We start from the raw sequence: 19354 nt of genomic DNA on the forward strand, positions 1-19354 counted from the left end.
CCCCTCCTCGCGATCGCTACCTCCGTTTCTCCCGCCTCGCCCGCTATGGATCTGCCCGTGGGCCCGGGCGCGGCGGGGCCCAGCAACGTCCCGGCCTTCCTGACCAAGCTGTGGACCCTCGTGAGCGACCCGGACACGGACGCGCTTATCTGCTGGAGCCCGGTGAGGGGCTGGGCGCGCCGGCCCGGGGCTTTTGGGGGCGGGCAGCAGGGCGTCGGGAAAGAGCGTCCGAGGCCGCCCCTCGTCGCTCCTGCCGCGCGCTCCCCTGGGCTGGGCAGGAGGGGCCTCTCCTCCTCGGTCTCGCGCCGACTATGTGCGGGACAACTGCGGAAGCGCGTCTGGCCTTAGGGCAGCGCCCAGTTTCGCTGGCGAGCGTTGTGCCCAGGTGGCCCCCGTAGCTTCTTAGATGAGTTACCAGGGTGGTGGGGTCGGCAGCCTTTGGGAAGAAATCAGGGCTTGACGCAGGAATTGGAGGGCGTTACTCTAGTGGAAAAGGAAAAGGAGCGAAAACAGAAAGCAAAACGTCATAAAGTTCCAGTGGGTCTCGAGCCCGTGTCCGGAGACCAGAGCCGGGTTTCCCAAGAGCGACTTTGTTTTTCATTCCTCTCGGGACGTCTTCGTTCGCGTCCCTGCCTCCAGTTGCCTGGCAGCAGGCTCGTTTCCGTGGTCTGACCCTGCAGACCGGACAATTCAGGCTTGCAGAGGTACAGCAGAGACTGTCTGGAGTTGCGGCCGAGAATCTGCCGTTCACGTCCGGGCTGTGACGTCGTGTCCGGGGAAGGCCGGAGCCATAGCTCAGGGCCGGCAGATGGGTGGCCTAGGCCGCCCTGGGCTGCGGAGCCTCTGGGCGCCTTCAGACATGCTTGCTCTCCTGAGAGTCCAGACGCTGGCTTTCTCAGACTCTCCTAAGTACTTGTCTTTCATAGTCTTAAGCCCTTAGGAAGGAAGCAGTAAGAGCTGAAGCGAGCCCAGAACTGGAGGCTGGGTCCTTCTTCCTGGGTTGTCTGCTGAAGCTCTGCCTCAAGAGGGGGAGAGGGAGTAAAGAGACTAGAAATCCTGCCGCGTCCTTGTGGGGGACACTTCGTGTTGGTCCAAGTAGCACATCCATGTGGCACTCTGCGTTCCCACTGCTTGTCTCTGTGATGGTGGGCAGCATTCCCAGAGAGGGGGCCGTGCTTTCCTAAAGCTTGTCCTGTTACCACCATCCCTTCGTTGCAGGCCTTGAACTTTGCAGACCCGAGGAAATGACCCCATGTTTCTGTCATCCTTCCTTCTTCCTCTTTCCCCTTTCCCTTAACTCCCGGGCAGCACTCTTACCCGGTTTGGGGAGGGGCATCAGAGATCTTTTGGGATGTTCCGAGCTTACTCCTACTGGGGTGATCGCCCCACCTTTTGACCTGCTCACTGCTTCTGCTTAAAGATCGTGAGGCAGCGGGCGAAGCCGCACCAGCAAGTTCTCCAAGTCCCACTGCCTGTGCTCTGGGCAAGGCCTTGGAGCAGGAAAGCGGGAACCATCAAGCCTGAGACAGCCTCGTTCACAGTGGCTGCGCCACCCGCCGGCCCTGCTGGCACTTCCTCCCCGGGGGTAGAGGGGTGCTGACTGGAGCCTGTGCATTTGAGCCCCCCTGGTCTGTCCACAGGCCGAGCAGGGTGTGCTTGGTGCAGGACGCAGCGGGCGGGCTGGCTCTGCCAGGCAGGACAGAAACGGAGCCCTTTTCTGGGTTGGGCACGGTCTGCAGAGCTGCCCAGCCCCGAGAAAGGAGACAGCCCCCTGCCTAAGGCCTCAGTGATGCACACACAAGCCCCGGGCCTCTGTCCAAAAGTCCTCATGGAGACTTCTGCAGACTTGCAGCCCAAAGTCCAGCTTCCAGAGACCTTGGAAGGTTCTGGCATCTGTGCTCTCGGTGCCGTCCCCCTTGTGCTGGAAGTTTTCTCCCCATTCTGCCGAGGACTCTCCCTGCGTTTGACCCAGGGGACCAGGGAAAGGCGGTGGTGGGGTGGCTGACCCTCAAGGCTGATAATGTGGGGGGGTGGCTTCCGGCCCCAGAAACTCTGGCCGGGGGGCCAGTCCGGCAGTGTTGTGCGGCCTCTGCACAGCCCAGCGGACGGCCAGCACGTCGCTGCCCAGAGAGTCGTGTTGGCTCCCCCCCTTCCAGACCCCCTGCCAGTTACCAATGCGCTTGGTGTGGGGCCACTGCTGAATAGGCCGGGGCTGCCCTGCAGGACCCGAGGCCCCACCGCCCTCGGGAGGGAAGCTGGTGAATGCAGCGGCTCTCCTGACCCGACTCCCACGGGACAGGGAGGGGGGGGGGAGCGCGCAGGGGAAGGGGGCTCTGCTTTCAGGCTGCAGGCGCCTCGAGGCCCTAAGAGCGAGGGCCTCTTTCGCCTAGGGTGGCCCGTGTGAGCACGGGCAGTCAGGGGGTCAGAGGGTCACACTGGAGGGGCTGGCTGCAGAGCAGTCGCTGCAGTCAGGTCGCCAGCTCCCTGTGAGACCGACCCTTCGAGGAGGGCCCTGGTCACACCTGGCCACTCCGAGCTGGCCAAGGACCGTTTTCGGGGCTCCCACGACAGGCAGGGCTGCTCCTCCACCTGGCCTGGGAGCCAGGTGGGCCCCAGCAGGCCCTCCGCCCCGCCCTCGGGGATGGGCAGTGGCCCCGAAAGGCCCGAGGCACACCCGGTGCAGGCTGTGAGGGGCGCTGGGGGCCTGGAGGCTCCCGGTGCCCCCTGCACCTGCCAAACAGGACACGGCTGTCCCTATCCAGTCCCTCTGCGCAGCGGGAGGCCCAGCCCCTCGGGTATCGGTTCCCCTCCTTCCACAGCCCCACGTGGAGGTGACAGCCGGCCTTTTAGAGACACGGGAACTGAGTCCCAGAGACATCAGGAAACAGACAAAGAGCTGGGGGACTGCTGAGCAGGACCCGAAGTCCACGGTCTCTCGCTCACCTCTGGAGCCAGAGGCGTCCAGCTCTGGCTCACGCCTGCCCTCGCCATGCTCCGCGTCTCCCGGGTAGAGGGCAACGCGAGGCCTCCACCTGTGGGGTCCGGGCTCCGGCTCCACCCCACCTGCTTGCTTTCTTTTTCTTTTCTTTTTTTTTTAAATAAATATATTTATTTATTTTTGGCTGCCTTGGGTCTTCGTTGCTGTGTGCGGGCTTTCTCTAGTTGTGGCGAGCGGGGGCTACTCTGTTGCGGTGCACGGGCTTCTCATTGTCGTGGCTTCTCTTGTTAGGGAGCATAGGCTCTAGGCACATGGGCTCAGTAGTTGTGGCTCGCGGGCTCTAGAGCGCAGGCTCAGTAGTTGTGGTGCACGGGTTTAGTTGCTCCGCGGCATGTGGGATCTTCCCGGAGCAGGGCTCGAACCCGTGTCCCCTGCATTGGCAGGCGGATTCTTAACCACTGCGCCACCAGGGAAGCCCCTACCTGCTTTCTTAGCTTGACCCCAGCCACACTCGGACTAACCAGTACTTGGTGCTCATAGAACTGTAGTTTGAATTTTTACACTAGAGTCCCCCCGCTTCCCCTTCCGTAGAGATATATAGGTAAATGTATAGATGGATGGATGGATGGACGAGACGGGCAGAGATCTATAAACGGCAGGCTGTGTGTGTGGCCTCCTGTCTCTTTCCTCCCTCCACGGTCCTGGGGTGGGCGGGGGGGGGGGTGAGGAGGGGCACAGGGGTCTCAGAAGGGGCTGGAGGGAGGGTAGATGGGCACAGCACACCTGAGCCTGAGCCTACCTGGCTCCACTGGGCCGTGTGTGCTCAGAATTCTTTATTAAAGGACCAGGGAGTGGTCAGCAGGGTCCTTAGGACCCACCCTGGAATGAGCGGTCAGCTCCCATCAGACATCACGGGAGCCGGGTGAAGACCCCAGAGCCTGCACCTTTGGCTGCAGGGTTTCCTTGAGATCTGCAGGGCTCGCAGGGGCTGGCTTTGCAGGCTGTGGAAGGAGGGAGGCCGGCTCCCTGGGTGTTTCCCGATCTTGGAGGCGCTGGCAGCTGCCCCACAGTCCCTCCCACTGGGAGGGCGCCGGCAGTTACTGAGTCAGCAGCCACCCGTGTGCAGATGTTCAGCTGGGCCTGGAGACCCGAGCATGGGGCCAGCGGCTGGACATGAGCGGGGATGCTTTGGTCATGGGGCCTGTGCTGCGACCCTGAGCAGAAATAAGAAAATGACATGAGGACAGTGCAGATGGTCCTATCCTCAGCTGAGGACAAGACAAAGGCCGGGGAGGGGACCGAAAGCGAGCTCCCCTCTGCACCCCGCCTTGTGCCTCCCGTGTCCTCCCGCCAGGCTGCGTTTCTCTGCTGCTGCGTCCACGCGGCTCTAGTGCTCACACTGCACGTGGGTGCCAGCTACACGCCCACTGCTCCCGGAGCACATCACACACACCAGTCTCTTTGGCTGGGGGACTAAAACGGGCCTTTTTTTCTGGGAATATACTTGAGAAGTACCGGTAGGCCTCTCATGGAATTACCGTGGATGTTAATCCTGTTGAGTTGTGGGCGCTTTGAGAAAATATTCAAAGACAGAGATCCTCCCTCTGTAAAAATGTACTTACATGCAAAACTTTGTATACGTTTCAGGTTGTTCACAGTTGTGTAGGAAATAGGGCCACAGACTCTGAATTTACAGTAAGACTTGATATTTACTAAGAACTGCATCACAGGGGCAAGGGCATTGCTCACCAGCCAGCAGCTGGGCAACAGCTTCTCCCTGGTCCTGCCGTATTTCCCGTCACTGGTTTCCGTTATATCCAAGGGTAAGCCAGGACTTCCTGCAAGAATTGCACGTGGTCAGCAGAGGAGGAGGAGGCATCGGGCTCTGCGATGGACTCACCAGAAGGCCCTCTCAAACTTCTAACACACCTTAAGGTCAGGCTGGCAGGACACATTCAACATGGACTCAACCCACCAGCAGTGTTCAGGATTGTTAAACAGGAAGGACAGGTGAGCCCTCCAGGTGCCTAGGCTTTCTATCTGGAAGCAGTGTTCAGACTCTGAGAGCCCGGCCTTTGGAGAAACTGAGACAGCCAGAATTTGCAAGGCCTGGTACCAGAGAGGAGGAGCTGCACGTGAGCCCCTGAGGATCTTGGTCAAGTGCTGCTTTGCGCATCCGTGTGGGGAGCCTGGGAAGCCGCCCCAGAACTTCCAGGGAAAGAACAGCCGCTGAGGAGCCGCGTGGTGAGCGATCACCAGGCTCACCTAGAGCTGCCGAGTCATCTGATTCCTCACAGCCAGAGCGGAGAGGCCGCTCTAACATACAGAGCCTTTCACGGACCTCTGAACAGCCACGCCTTGAAAGTGGGGCTGGATTAGCCCCAGAGAAAAGGCTACCCAAATGCAGTGTGAACGAGCTTAAAAACAAGCCTTAAAAGGATCAGGGCTTCCCTGGTGGCGCAGTGGTTGAGAGTCCGCCTGCCGATGCAGGGGACGCGGGTTCGTGCCCCGGTCCGGGAAGATCCCATATGCCGCAGAGCGGCTGGGCCCGTGAGCCATGGCCGCTGAGCCTGCACGTCCGGAGCCTGTGCTCCGCAACGGGAGAGGCCACAGCAGTGAGAGGCCCGCGTACCGCAAAAAAAAAAAAAAAGGATCAGGCTGATCCTTTCCTGCAGAACTGAGGGTGCAGTACTCTTGAAAGGAAGACAACTAAACTCAGACACAATGTAGTAAAATTCTTCGTGTCCAGGATCTAGTCAAAACTAATAGATGATCCACTTGGCATGAGAATGTGACCTGTAACAAAGAAGGGAAGAGTCATGGTAACAGATCCAGGCATGATGGAAGTGGCGAGCAAGGACATTAAAGGTGTTACTAAGATGCTCTGTTTGCTCAAAGTAGAGAGAAAATGTTAAGACAGAAATGGAAGATATAAAAAGGAAGGAAATTGAACAGAATATCTCTGGAACAAGTGTCCCATGCAGAAGAATTCCACATTATTTCTGTTGACTCCCTTCAAAGAGGTGACACGTAATTCCCACCCTTCAGTGTTGGCTGCACACAGACTTCCTTCTGAGGAGTACAGGAGGGGGTGGGGGGAGAGACTGTACAGTGGAGACGCCTGACAGACAGGCCTCCACCAGCAGTGATGAGTCACGTTGACGGGTGTGCCCTGCCGTGCTGTGATGGGCAGTGCAAGCCACCTCTGTGGTCTTCCTCTCCAAAAACTTACATAACCCCAACTCCTCATGAGGGGAAAACATCAGACGAATCCAAGTTGAGCAACATTCTACACAGAAGCAGCCCCGTCCTCAGAGCTGTCAGGGGCGTCAGGAACCAGGAAAGTCTGAGACTGTCGAGAATGACGTAAGGAGACGTGCATGGAATGGAATGTCTCAGATGATTGTCCTGGAATAGAAAGACCTATCAGGTAAAAACTAAGGAAATCTGAACAAAATGGGGACTTTGGTTAAAAATAAACTATCAATATATTGATTCATTACTTGTGGCATATGCACTAATGCAGGGTGTTAATAATAGGGAAATGGGGCGTGGGATATATGGGAACTCTGTACTGTCTAGCTTTTCTGTAAATCTAACTTTCTAAAGTTTAAAGCTTGTTTTTATAAGTCACTGGAGGGGATTAAACAGCAGATTAGAAACTGCAGAAGAAAAGATCACTGAACACTAGACTAGCAAAAGAAACTATGCCTGGTGATCACAGAGAGGAAAAAAAGACTGAAAAAAGTGAGCAGAGCCTTACGGGGATAATGTCACGTGGTCTGACACACAATTTAAGTTCCAGAGTAAAGGAGGAAGGAGAATTTTAGAAATACTGGTTGAGATTTGCCCCAGCTTTTTTTTTTCTTTGAAAGCTGTAAACCCACAGATCCAAGAATTTCAATGATTCCCAAGGAAGATAAAGCACAAAAATAAAAATGATAACCAATGCACATCACAATCAAATTGCTGAAAACAAGTGGTGAAGAGAAAATCTTAAAAGCAGCCAGACGGAAGAATAGGATAAGAATGAGACTGACTTCCGATCAGAGACAGCATGAGGCCTGGGACTGGAAGGGGCCCGGTAGGTGGAAGTCTGGTCAACACTCAAGACCTAGTGTAACTCACCACATCAACAGAACGGGGAAGAAAAGCCACACGATCTTAACAGAGGCAGAAGAAGTATTTGACAAGATTCAATATGCATTTCATGATAAAAACTCAGCAAGGGACTTCCCTGAGTGGCGCAGTGGTTAAGAATCCACCTGCCAGTGCAGGGGACACGGGTTCCGTCCCTGGTCTGGGAAGATCCCACATGCTGCAGAGCAACTAAACCCATGCACCACAACTGCTGAGCCTGAGCTCTAGAGCCCGCAAGCCACAACTACTGAAGCCCGCGCGCCTAGAGCCCGTGCTCCGCAACAAGAGAAGCCGCCACAATGAGAAGCCCACGCAGCGCAACGAAGAGTAGCCCTCACTCGCCACAACTAGAGAAAGCCTGTGTGCAGCAACGAAGACCCAACGCAGCCAAAAATAAATAAATACATAAAATTTTTTTAAAAGCTCAGCAAACTAGGAAGGGAAATTCAGCAATCGCATAAAAAGCTTGTACCAAAAAAACCCTACTGCTAACATTATACTTAATGGTGAAAAACTGAATGCTTTCCCCCAAGGCTGGAAAAGAAGGCAAGGATGTCTGCTCTTACTGCTTTTCCTTAATATGTTTGGGATGCCCTGGTCAGGCAATATGGCAAATCCATAAGTAAAAGACATCAAGATGGAGCTGCAAGAACTAAAACTCTATTCGTAGGAAACATTACTGTTCACTCAGCAAATCCCAAAGAGCCTACAGAGAAGTTACGAGAACTAACGAATGAGTTTAGGGAGGCCACAGGATTCAAGGCCAATATACAGAAATGGAGTATATTTCTATGTACCAGTAACGAGCTGTTGAAAATGGAAATACTTACAGTGCTACAGAAACCACAGAACACTTACTGGTTGTATTATCTGTGGCTGTGTAACTAGTCACCTCCAGACTAACTGCCTAAAACAACAAACCCTTGTTATCTCCCAGTGTCTGAGAGCCGCGAGCTGGCTGCCTCAGGGTCTCTCGTGAGGGTGCAATCATCTCAAGACGCAGCTGGGGGGACTTTCCTGGTGGCCCAGCAGTTAAGACTTCGCCTTCCAATGCAGGGGGTGCGGGTTCAATCCCTGGTCGGGGAGCCAACGTCCCACATGCCTCTCGGCCAAAAAGCAAAAGATAAAACAATTAATACTGTAACAAATTCAATAAATACCTTGAAAACGGTCCACATCAAAAAAATCTTAGAAAAAAAATAGACTCAGCTGGGTGCTGGCAGCCTCAGTTCCTCACCCTGTGGACCTCTCCTTAGGGCTGCTTTCAGCATGTCACCTTGCCTCTCCCAGAGCAAGCGATCTGAGAGAGCGGGAGCCCAAGGTGGGCTTGTAATGTGTTCTCAAATACCATCATGTCTGCTGGATGCGGCTGGTCATAGAGAACACTTTTGGTAGATCATGGAAGGGGACAGCACAAGCTGTGAACTCCTGGAGGTGGGGATCCTTGGAGGCCATCTGTAGGCTAGTTATCATGGGGTAGATCTTGCAAAATGTGTATATGTATATATATATATGTGTATATATACACACACACACACACATATATATACGTGTGTGATTTATTCATTGAAAACTGTAAAACATGGCTGAGAAAAAGAGGTAAGTAGATTCCACACAACCCCAGTGAAATCCAAGCAGAAATTTTTGTGTGCACTAACCTTCAGTTTATATGAAAAAGCAAAGGGCAGAGAATAGTCAAACTTTTTTTTTTTTTTTAAGGAGAACAAAGTTGGAAGACTCACACTATCTGATATCAAGACATACTGTAAAGCTATAATAATTAATACTGAGTGATATTGGCATAACTATAAACATACAAATAAGTGGAACAGACTAGAGAGTCCAGAAGTAGGCCCACCCATTCAAGGTTATTTGATTTTTGACAAAGATGCCACTGTAATTCAATGGAGGAAGAACTGTCTTTTCAACAAATGGTGCTGGAATAATTGGACTTCCACAAGCACAAATGTGAGCCTGTCCTGTGCTTAATACTATATACAAAAATTAAACATAGACTGAAATATAAGAGCTAAAACTGTATAACTTCTAGAAGGAAAAAACTGGGACACAAATGTTCGTAGCAGTTAGTTATAATAGCCAAAAACAGGACACAACCCAAATGTCCATTAACTGGTGAGTAGAAGACAAACTGTGGGACATCCCTACAATGGAATACTACTCAGCATTTAAGAGGAACAAACAGCTTACCCTTGCAACACTACGGCTGCATCTCAAAGGCATTATGCTAAGTGAAAGGCTACATACAAACACAAAAGGCTACATACCCTGTGATTCCACTTACATGACATTCCAGAAAAGGCAAAACTATGGGGACAAAAGATCAGTGGTTGCCTGGGGATGAGGGAGGGGGTTGACTGCAAAGGGACATAGGGGTGGTTTGGGGGGTAGATGGAAATGTTGTCTATTCCTCGCTTGTGCGAGTAAACAGCTGTGTGTCAGAAATGGAGAGCTGTTCATTTAAAATGGTAAACTGTATATAGATTATAGCTTCCTTTTCAGAGATACGGAGGTACATCCCAGACGGCCAGCCATGTGGAGACACCCAATCAGTCAGCAAGGGTAGAGCTCAGCAAGCAGTCTGGCCTAGGGTGAGACAGGATGTGCTTGAGGTCGTGTGGGTGAATGGTAGATGCCACGTGGGGAGACTGAGGCACAGTGGCAGCCTGCAGATACCACCATCAAGACTCGCAGGAGTGCAGACTCCAGAGGAGCAGTTTTCTCCCCCATTTCCATCTGACAGGACATCCATCTCCTGTGCCACAGACATTCCCCAGCAGCCCACCAAACTCTTCCTGTCTGAAAATGTGTGAGATCCACGTAAAGCAGTGCTAAAAGGGAAATCAGAATGGCGTCTGAGCTTCCACATTAAAGTAAAAAAGAGCAAAATAAGCCCAAAGCAAGCAGAAGGAAGGAAATAATAAAGACAACAAAAATCAATGAAATTGAAAACAGTAAAACATGATAAATGAATTCAAAAGCTGAATCTTTCAAAAGATTGAGATCAGTAACTTGTGGAATGACTGACAGAAGAAAAAAGGTAAATTACTAATATCAGGAATCACAGAGGATATATCACTACAGACGCCACAGGTGGTAAGAGGATAATAAGGAAGTACTACAAACAACTCTATGCATGTAAAGTTGATAAAATGGACCAATTCCTTGAAAAGCACAAACGGCCAAAACTCACCCAAGGGGAAACATAACTATTAGTGGCCCTGAGTCTATTGGAGAAATAGAATTCCTAGTCATAAACCTTCCTAGAAAGAAGTTTTCAGGCCCAAATGATTAGACAAAAACAGTCCAAGAAAATTACAGGCCAATATCCTTCATAATGTCTTCTATAAAATTTTAGCAAATCAAATTTGGCAGTACATAAAAAGAATAATGTCACAACAAATGGGATTTATCCCAGGAATGCAAAGATGGTTCAAGATTTTTAAATCAATATAATCCACCATGTTAACAATCTAGAGAAGAAAAACCACATGATCATATTATTTGATTCAGAAAAAGCATTTGACAAAATTTGACATTCGTGATATTAAAAAAAAAATTCCTCAGGAAACTAGGAAAACCAGGGCTAGCAGGGACCTTCCTCAGCTTGACACAAAAGAATCTCTAAAAAAAAAACAACACACACAAAAAAATCCCACACCTAATATCATACATAATGGTAAGACACTGAATGCTTTGCTCATAAGATCAGAACAAAGCACAAAGTCTGTTTTCACCAGTTCTAGCTAATAGTGTACTGGAAGTCCTACCCAGTACATTAAGACAAGAAAAAGAAATTAAAGGCTAACTGGGGTGAGGGTAATTGAAGCCCCAGTATCCTCAGCCTGCCATGCCTCGGGTAGAGCCTCCATTCTATAGGCGGGGGCAGAATGGGGAAGAGGACCCTCAACCTCTTGGCTGCAATCACCAGGAATTTAGCCTCTTCACCTTCAAGTTGGACAGGATGAGAAATGCTGGTGGCCTGCCCCTCAGCAAGATACAGAAAGCCTTGGTTGTAAACTGAGGGGAGAGGAATCCCCACCTCTAGGCCAGAGCCTCCCGGAGTGTCATATCAATCCAGGTGAACTGATGTGAGAAAGAGGGAGCAAGTTATGGCTAAAATGCTACAGACTCACTGTTCCTACTGAGTTTTAGGTTTTCTTGAATAAATGTTTCTTCATTTGTTATATGGCTTTAGGACAATTTCCAGAGACTTTAGATGACTTAAATAAGCTTCGTTTTTTTTCTCCTTGGAGTGGTTCGCTGGATCTCCTTAGCTGCCTTCGCAGACAGAGAAACCTTGCCTTTATCTTTAGAGGATAGTTTTGCTGGATATCGAATTCTTGGCTGACAGGTTTTTTTCTTTCAGCACTTTTGGTATGTCATCCCACTGGCTTCTGGCCTGCATGGTTTCTGATGACAAATTAGCTGTTATTAGGGATTCCTTGTACATCATGGGTCTATTCTCTCTTAACTGCTTTCAAGATTCTTCCTTGGTCTTTTGCTTTCTTCAGTTTGATTATGGATATCTAGATGTGAATCTCTTTGAGTTTCTCTTTGAGTTTGGAATTTGTTAAGCTTCTTGAATATTTTTCATCAAATTTGGGAAGTTTTCTGCCATTATTTCTTCAGATATTCTTTCTGTCCCTTTCTCTCCTCTCCTTTATGCATAAGTTGGTCTTTGGTGGCGTACCACATTGTCTCTGAGGCCTGTTCACTTTCTTCATTTTTTTCTCTTTCTGTCTCTCAGCCTAGGTAATCTCAGTTGAATATCTTCCTTCACGATTCTTTCTTATTCCTGCTTGGATCTGCTCTTGAGCCCTCTAGTGAATTTTAAATCTGAGTTGTTACACTTTTCAACTCCAGGATTTTTTTTTGTTCATATTTATAACTTCTATCTTTATTGTTATTCTTTGTTCTAAGAGATATCATTCTTATGCTTTCCTTTATTTCTTTAGATGCCATTTTGTTTTGTTCTTTGAACATATTTCAAATACCTGATTTTAAAGTCTTTGTCTAGTAAGTCCAACATCTGAGCTTCCTTAGGGACAGTTTCTTTTGGTTGCTTCTGTCCGATGTATGGGTCATACCTTGTTTCTTTGCATGTTTCGTAACTTTTTGTTGAATGTTGGACTGTCCATTAATATAATGTGGCATTTGTTAAACTCAGTATCAGATTTTCTACGCTCGCCAGGATTTGTCGCTGTTTCTTGCTGTTGCTGTTTGTTTGTTTAGTGACTTTTCTGAACTAATTCTGGGCAGTTTGTGTTCTTTGTTATGTGTGGTCACTGAGTTCTCTGCCCAGTTAGCTCATTGGTCAGGGAGTAAAGGGAGCAGGAACGTCCTTCAATGCCTGGAGACAATAACCCTCCCAGCCTCTGCAGCGGACTCTGTATGTGCTGGGCGTGCCTTCACCTCCCAGCCAGGTAGTTGACACCTTGACTTTCTCCTCCACTTCCTGCTTATGCAGAGCCTCAGTCAGCCAGAGGTGAGAGGGCCTTTTCAGGGCTCTCTCAGGTGTGCACAGAGCTCTACATGGGCATGTGACTTCTAGATCCCCTGGAATATTTTGGAGCTTTTCAAAGCTCCTCTTGATATCTCATTCCCCAGCTCTTCCTTTTAAGTTTTCTGGTTAGCTTGTTTTTCCCCGTCTGCTGTCCACTGTCTTAGGCAGGCACAGGTTTCAAAATTGCCTCTAGATGTTTTCAACAAACATCCCTAGGAAAAGGCTTTTTATACTAAGAGAGCTTCCAGTCAAATCAAACAAAAACAGCCTTGCAAGTGGAACCTTCCAGGGAGTTGCCATACAGGCCTTGAAGGAGCCCCAGCCCCATTCTCACCCTGTGGCTGCCAGAATGCTGGTTCCCCCACGATTTCAGCTGTTGGTTTTCACAGCTACGGGAAAGGAGGCGGGAACAGGGCGAGTTTGAGTGCCGCAGCTCACTGATCTTGCTGAGATTCAACCATTTCTTGAATAAACTCTCCCCATGTTGGTGCAGTCCTTTGGGTGAGTGTCAGGGTTCTGAAGAAGTTGACTGAACATTTTTTGCTCGTTTTCTTATTGCTTCTTTGGAGGAAGAAAGCTGTAGAGGTCTCTCTTCCACCATTTCTCCTCACCTCACACTTACATCTGTTTATTGTCCCGTCTTTGTCCGTGTTGAGAAGCGTTGCTGCGTCCTGGTCACCGCCACGGGGATCTTCCGGCTCTTCCCTGTCCCTCGTCCCAGGGGAGGACTGCACCCGCTCCCGGGCCCTGCCAGCACAGAGGGCTGCCTTGTCGCCCTTCCAGTAGCTTTTGGACTGAGGGCAGGAAAGAAATGGAAGAGCAGCGTAGCAATTTTTGGGGTTTTTTTTTTTTTGCGGTACGCGGACCTCTCACTGCTGTGGCCTCTCCCGTTGTGGAGCACAGGCTCCAGACGCGCAGGCTCAGCGGCCATGGCTCACGGGCCCAGCCGCTCCGCGGCATGTGGGATCTTCCCGGACCGGGGCACGAACCCGCGTCCCCTGCATCGGCAGGTGGACTCTCAACCACTGCGCCACCAGGGAAGCCCAGCGTAGCAGTTTTGTTCATCTCTTGTTTTTTGTCTCTGTTGCCAAAAGAAAAACAAAGCTGCGTTTCTGAACGTGACTGTGTTGTTTTCCTCCAGAGTAACAGAAATCAGGTTCCCGTTTTCTTGGCTGCCTCCGTTTGGGGTCTTGGCTGTTCTTAGGGGAAATTTGCTGATTAAAGCTAGCACGAGGCCCCCTGAGGGAGGGGCCTGCCGTGCTCTGAGGTGCTTCCTGAACGGCCCTCTGCAGCCCGGGTGAGCGGGCCTCGGCAAGGGTGCTGGGTCCCAGGGAGACCTCCACCCTGGGTGGGGGCACAGCCCCTGCACGGAGGCGGCTGCGTGACCCCCACGTCTCCTGGCAGAGTGGGAACAGCTTCCACGTGCTGGACCAGGGCCAGTTCGCCAAGGAGGTGCTGCCCAAGTACTTCAAGCACAGCAACATGGCCAGCTTCGTGCGGCAGCTCAACATGTGTGAGTGCGCCGCCCCGGGGCCCCACTCGCTGGCCTGGTGCAGCCCCCAGGCTCTGAGCCCTGGGTAGCCCGGGGGCGTGGCCCGGATCCCGAGCACCTGCAGGGGGAGGGGGTGTCGTGGGGGTGTGGAGCCTCCCTGAGACCGAGACCACCCAGCCACCTCAGGCAGGGCTCCCAAGAGGGCAGTGCTGGGCGTTTCCCCACTTCCCCAGCCTCCCTCGTTCTCCAGCGGGGCGGTGGCCGTGCCGGAGTGAGGGCTGGGTCCCCAGCCCTGAGGCAGCACTGCCCCACCCTGTCGCGCGCAGATGGCTTCCGGAAGGTGGTCCACATCGAGCAGGGCGGCCTGGTCAAGCCAGAGAGGGACGACACCGAGTTCCAGCACCCGTGCTTCCTGCGCGGCCAGGAGCAGCTCCTGGAGAACATCAAGAGGAAAGTGACCAGCGTGAGTAGCCCTCCTCCCTCCCCCACGTCCTCGGACTTCCCTCCAGGCCGTCAGCAGGAGCAGCGTCCACCCCCTGTCCTGCTGGCCTGGCTGCACCGAGCCCTCTTCCTGCTGGCAGCCCCTCCTCCGTCAGCCACCACAGCGAAGGCCCCTCCAGACCGGCAGCCCCTTGGCCCTTTCTGCTGTATCCCGCCCCCCCCAGGCCATCTCAGTGACTGCTCCCCTGGGGACCCAGGTGTCCACCCTGAGGAGCGAGGACATAAAGATTCACCAGGACAGTGTCACCAAGCTGCTGACCGACGTGCAGCTGATGAAGGGGAAGCAGGAGAGCATGGACTCCAAGCTGCTGGCCATGAAGCAGTAGGTGCTGGGACCAAGAGGCCTCCTGGGGAGCAAGCAGAGGAGGGGGAGGGGGCGCCAGCGGAGGGTCTCTCCCCCCAGTCCCGCCCCACAGGGTCCAAGACAGACGCTTCAGGCCTTCCACTCTCCAGACAGAGCTAGGTTCAGGCTTGCACAGCCTCCCACCCTGCCAGGTTGAACTCGTTTCCAGAAGGTGGGGTTGGACCCGGTTCCCATGGCAGCAAGCAGAGCTGGGCCCGGAGCAGCGGCCACGCCCTTGGGCTCCTCACGCAGCCCCCGAGCGCGTGCCTGGCATCACTCAGCACGGGTGTCACCTCTCCTCAGGCCTGGGAAGCAGGAAACACTTTGGGTTCTTTCTGGAACCCCTGCCCCTGGGGCATGTGTGGCCATCACAGAACCAGCTGTAGGCTCCCCCGAGCCAGGACCCCTATGGAGGCTGGCTTAGGTCTCCTCCCATGTACTTGGGGCCCTGGGGACCTCAGGAACCCCAGCCCGGGGTGGCTGTCCGTGTCTCGGTGAGGCCTCAAAGCCGCTCAGAGGGCCGGCCGTCATGCCCCCCAGACCATGGAGGATGCTCCTGGGCCCCGACTACTCACATCAGGGCCCAGCAGAAGCCCCTGGCTGGGTGATACCTGGAGATGGAACCAGGTGAACTTGGCCTCTGGGACATGGACACCTCTCAGGGTGAAGCCAGGAGGGTCTCTTGCATGTCAACAGGACATGCTGGGGGCTGAGCAGGGCTGGCCCCCTGGAGTGGCAGACAGTGGGCTGCTCAGGTGGCCCTTTCTGCTCCTCGAGGCCACCTCTGGTCCCCTCAAGGCACGGGACAACCCCCCCCACATGCTGCCCTGTGGCCTGAAAGCTGTACTGCCCCCTTCCCCTGGACTCCCCTCCCATTCTCAGCCTCGGTCTAGGGAGAGTCGGCCAAGGGTGGGGGCCGCCCTCAAGGCTCTGCCACCTCGACTGTGACCGAGAAAGCCCCGGGGGTCTCGGCCCAGATCCTGGGGCGCACCAGCGGGCCCTGCCCAGGTCTCCACCACAGCCCCGCTGCCCCCGCAACTGGCACCCCTGCGCATCCTCCCTTCGCAGCGCAACAGCGTGAGGAGGGGCGGGGGCCCTGGCCTGGCCCCCAGACCGTCCCACAGCCTGTGCTCGGGTGGGGTGGGGATGGGCCGGCAGCTGGGCTTGTGACGAGACGCAGTCCCCCACGGCCCTGCTCCTGCCCGGGTGGGGTGGAGTGTCCGTGGGGCTCCCTGCAGCCCCCGACGGCGCCTGGTCTGTTGCAGTGAGAACGAGGCCCTGTGGCGGGAGGTGGCCAGCCTGCGGCAGAAGCACGCCCAACAGCAGAAAGTCGTCAACAAGGTGCGACGCCGGCGGGCGGGGCACGGGGTCCCTGTCTGCAGCCAGGCTGACCACCTCTCCCCTTGCAGCTCATCCAGTTCCTCATCTCGCTGGTGCAGTCGAACCGGATCCTGGGGGTGAAGAGAAAGATGTGAGGCACTAGGCATGCCCACCTCCTGTTGGCTGTGTCCTGGGGGCCGCCGAGGCCGGGGACGCAGCTAACCTGCCTCTCCCCACAGCCCGCTGATGCTGAACGACAGCAGCTCCGCGCATTCCATGCCCAAGTACGGCCGGCAGTTCTCTCTGGAGCGCATCCACGGCCCGGGGCCCTACTCGGTGAGCGGCGGGTGCCGCGCGGGGCGGGGGGTTGAGGCGGCGGCAGGTGCTGCATGTGGTCACCTCCCTCTGGTGGCAGGCTCAGTCCCCGGCCTATAGCGGCTCCAGCCTCTACCCCCCAGACGCTGTTGCCAGCTCCGGACCCATCATCTCCGACATCACCGAGCTGGCCCCCGGCAGCCCCTTGGCCTCCGCAGGCGGGAGCGTAGCTGAGAGGTGGGCCCGGCGCCTTCCCAGCAGGCGGGAGCGGGTGGGGCTGGTGGAGGCGCCTGCTGACACGTGCGCCCCCTGTGCAGGCCCCTGTCCAGCAGCCCCCTGGTTCGAGTCAAGGAGGAGCCCCCCAGCCCACCTCGGAGCCCCCGGGCAGAGGATGCCAGTCCCAGCCAGCCGTCCTCCGTGGTGGAGACGCCCCTGTCCCCGACCGCCCTCATTGATTCCATCCTGCGGGAGAGCGAGCCTGCACCGGCCGCCTCGGCCCCGGCCCTCGCCGATGCCGGGGGCCGCCCCCCCTCGCCCCGGCCTGCCTCGGCCCCCGAGAAGTGCCTCAGCGTAGCCTGCCTGGACAAGTGAGTGCCGTCCGCTCACCCACCGGCTTCTGGAAGCACGGCCGGGCCTCTGACGAGGGCTGGACACGGGCGGCCGTCAGGCCTGCGGCTTAGGGCTTGCTGGGGATGAGCTCGCGGACCTGGCCCTGAGCACAAAGCTCAGGGCTGGGGAGGGAGACAGATGCCAACCAGGTGGTCCCACAGCCCTTCCACTGCAGGAGCCCAGGCGTGTGGCCAGGCCGCCCTCTCCTGCAGCAGGCTGCTGGGTCCCTGTGTCTGTCCTGCTGCCCCAGAGGTGGGCAGGCGAGGGTGGGGCCTGGGGGTCTGCCTGGCCCCCACCTGCAATCCGGGGGCTCTTGTCTTTCTATCTTGCAGTGTGGCTCGCGCTCCACAGATGTCTGGGGTCGCCCGCCTCTTCCCCTGCCCCTCCTCCTCTCTACATGGCCGAGTCCAGCCAGGGTTAGCGCTGTCCCACTGGGGAGGGAGGAGGGCTCTGCCAGAGCTCGGGCCCCTCCCCAGCCGCGGACCAGACCCCAGCCCGGCTGGGAGCACTCAGCCCTGCCTGGTGAATGGGCGCCCCAGGCCCTCTGCGACAGGGACTGGCCCCCCGGGCTCTGGGGCCCCAGCCAGCACCCTGAGTTGCTGACTGACAGAGGGTGGCCCGGGTGTTGTGCTGACTGGCCTCCTCTAAGGAGAGGGCAGGGACTTTTGGTTCGCAGCCGCCAGGCCTGGTCTTTCCTGGCGGGCACCGGGGGAGAGGCTGGCCCAGCCACCGCCGAGCACGGCTCCTCGCCGCCTCCTGCTGTCTTCCGGTGCAAAGGCCCAACCTTACCGAGCCTGAAGATCTGGGCGCCCACCCCATTCTGAGCACTGAACTCCTCCTTGGCCCTCCTGCCATCTTGGCCCAGCCTAAAGTGCTGCCAGAGGCCTTACGGGGCCTCACGTGACCGGGGACGGCAGGGCCTGAGCCACTCCCCCGGGGTGGCCCAGGATCCCGGCCCTGTGCACACTGCCCCGCCGGGCCCGGGCTGGCAGCGCAGAGGGGCCCTGCCTTGGAGGGCCTCCCGTGTGCCCGAGCAGGGGGGGTGGTGGCCGAGGGGAGCCCTTCTCTGGCAGGCAGGTGTGAGCGCTGGCAGGAAGGTGCCTGGGTGGGGACGCCGGGGTGCCGCTTCACCCGATTCCCTCCGTCTGGCCAGGACCGAGCTCAGCGACCACCTGGATGCCATGGACTCCAACCTGGACAACCTGCAGACCATGCTGACAAGCCACGGCTTCAGCGTGGACACCAGCACCCTGCTGGACGTGAGTCCCGGCCCCGCCCCCCGGCCCGGCCCCGCCCCCCGCCCCGCCCACAGGCACAGCCTGACTGCCCTCCCTTCCCTGCAGTTGTTCAGCCCTTCGGTGACAGTGCCTGACATGAGCCTGCCCGACCTTGACAGCAGCCTGGCCAGCGTGCGTAGAGCATGGGGGTGGCGGGGTGGTGGGGGAGAGGATCCGGGAACCCTCACCACGCTCCCTCCGCCCCAGCAGATCCAGGAGCTCCTCTCTCCCCAGGAGCCCCCCAGGCCTCTTGAAGCAGAGAGCAGCAGCCCTGACTCAGGTGAGCTGAACCTGCCCGCCCCCGCCCCCGCCCCGTGCCCTCGCGCCAGCACGCTGACCTGCCCGCCCCCCCCCCCCCCCCCCCCGCCAGGGAAGCAGCTGGTGCACTACACGGCCCAGCCCCTGCTGCTGCTGGACCCTGGCTCCGTGGACGTCGGGGGTGGCGACCTGCCGGTGCTCTTCGAGCTGGGAGACGGCTCCTACTTCTCCGAGGGGGATGACTACACAGACGACCCCACCATCTCCCTGCTGACGGGCTCGGAGCCCCCCAAAGCCAAGGACCCCACTGTCTCCTAGAGGTCCCAGGAGGAGGGCCGGCCTGCGCCCCACACACCCCCACCCCACCCCCACCCCCCAGTGCAGGGCTGGTCTCAGTAGTACCGGGCCGGCTGGGCGGGCATGGCCCCCAGTCAGCACCGAGGGCCCAGCCCCATGAGCAGTTGCCTGCTGGGGCCTTCATGGCCACACTCGGACTGACCGGTACGCGGGTGCTCATAGAATTGTATTTTGGATTTTTACACGAGAGTCCCCCCTTTCCCCTTCTGTAGAGATATACAGGCATATACGTGGACGGACGGACAGACGAGACAGAGATCTATAAACGACGGGCTGTGTG

The 19354-nt window shown here is 55.8% G+C and overlaps 1 protein-coding gene across 7 annotated transcripts; it reads left to right on the forward strand.

Annotated features, from left to right (window-relative positions):
* The first annotated feature begins 23 nt into the window (after window positions 1-23).
* Window positions 24-19354, forward strand: HSF1 (heat shock transcription factor 1). 7 transcript variants are annotated; one of them, XM_073794322.1, is made up of 15 exons: window positions 24-162; window positions 4761-6368; window positions 14007-14115; window positions 14421-14557; window positions 14760-14917; window positions 16204-16279; window positions 16348-16409; window positions 16498-16594; window positions 16674-16810; window positions 16891-17160; window positions 17515-17598; window positions 18336-18441; window positions 18526-18591; window positions 18670-18739; window positions 18830-19354. In XM_073794322.1, the coding sequence occupies exons 3-15, from the start codon at window positions 14085-14087 to the stop codon at window positions 19033-19035; spliced, it is 1500 nt and encodes a 499-aa protein (XP_073650423.1). In that variant the 5' UTR covers window positions 24-162; window positions 4761-6368; window positions 14007-14084; the 3' UTR covers window positions 19036-19354. The 7 variants fall into 7 exon arrangements, with proteins under 7 accessions (XP_073650423.1, XP_033698933.1, XP_033698934.1 ...); XM_033843042.2 differs by lacking the exon at window positions 4761-6368 and having other exon boundaries at window positions 29-162; XM_033843043.2 differs by lacking the exon at window positions 4761-6368 and having other exon boundaries at window positions 29-162; window positions 18694-18739.

This window comes from Tursiops truncatus, chromosome 17 (genome assembly GCF_011762595.2).
Source record: "Tursiops truncatus isolate mTurTru1 chromosome 17, mTurTru1.mat.Y, whole genome shotgun sequence".
Taxonomy (NCBI): Eukaryota; Metazoa; Chordata; class Mammalia; order Artiodactyla; family Delphinidae; genus Tursiops; species Tursiops truncatus.

Bases quoted from the DNA above. Each gene is read 5' to 3' on its own strand.
- HSF1 (XM_033843042.2), top strand. From the start codon at position 46: ATGGATCTGCCCGTGGGCCCGGGCGCGGCGGGGCCCAGCAACGTCCCG. The intron at 16,410-16,497 runs GTGAGGCACTAG...CTCTCCCCACAG, and splicing joins CTGGGGGTGAAGAGAAAGAT to CCCGCTGATGCTGAACGACA. The intron at 18,592-18,669 runs GTGCGTAGAGCA...CCGCCCCAGCAG, and splicing joins TTGACAGCAGCCTGGCCAGC to ATCCAGGAGCTCCTCTCTCC.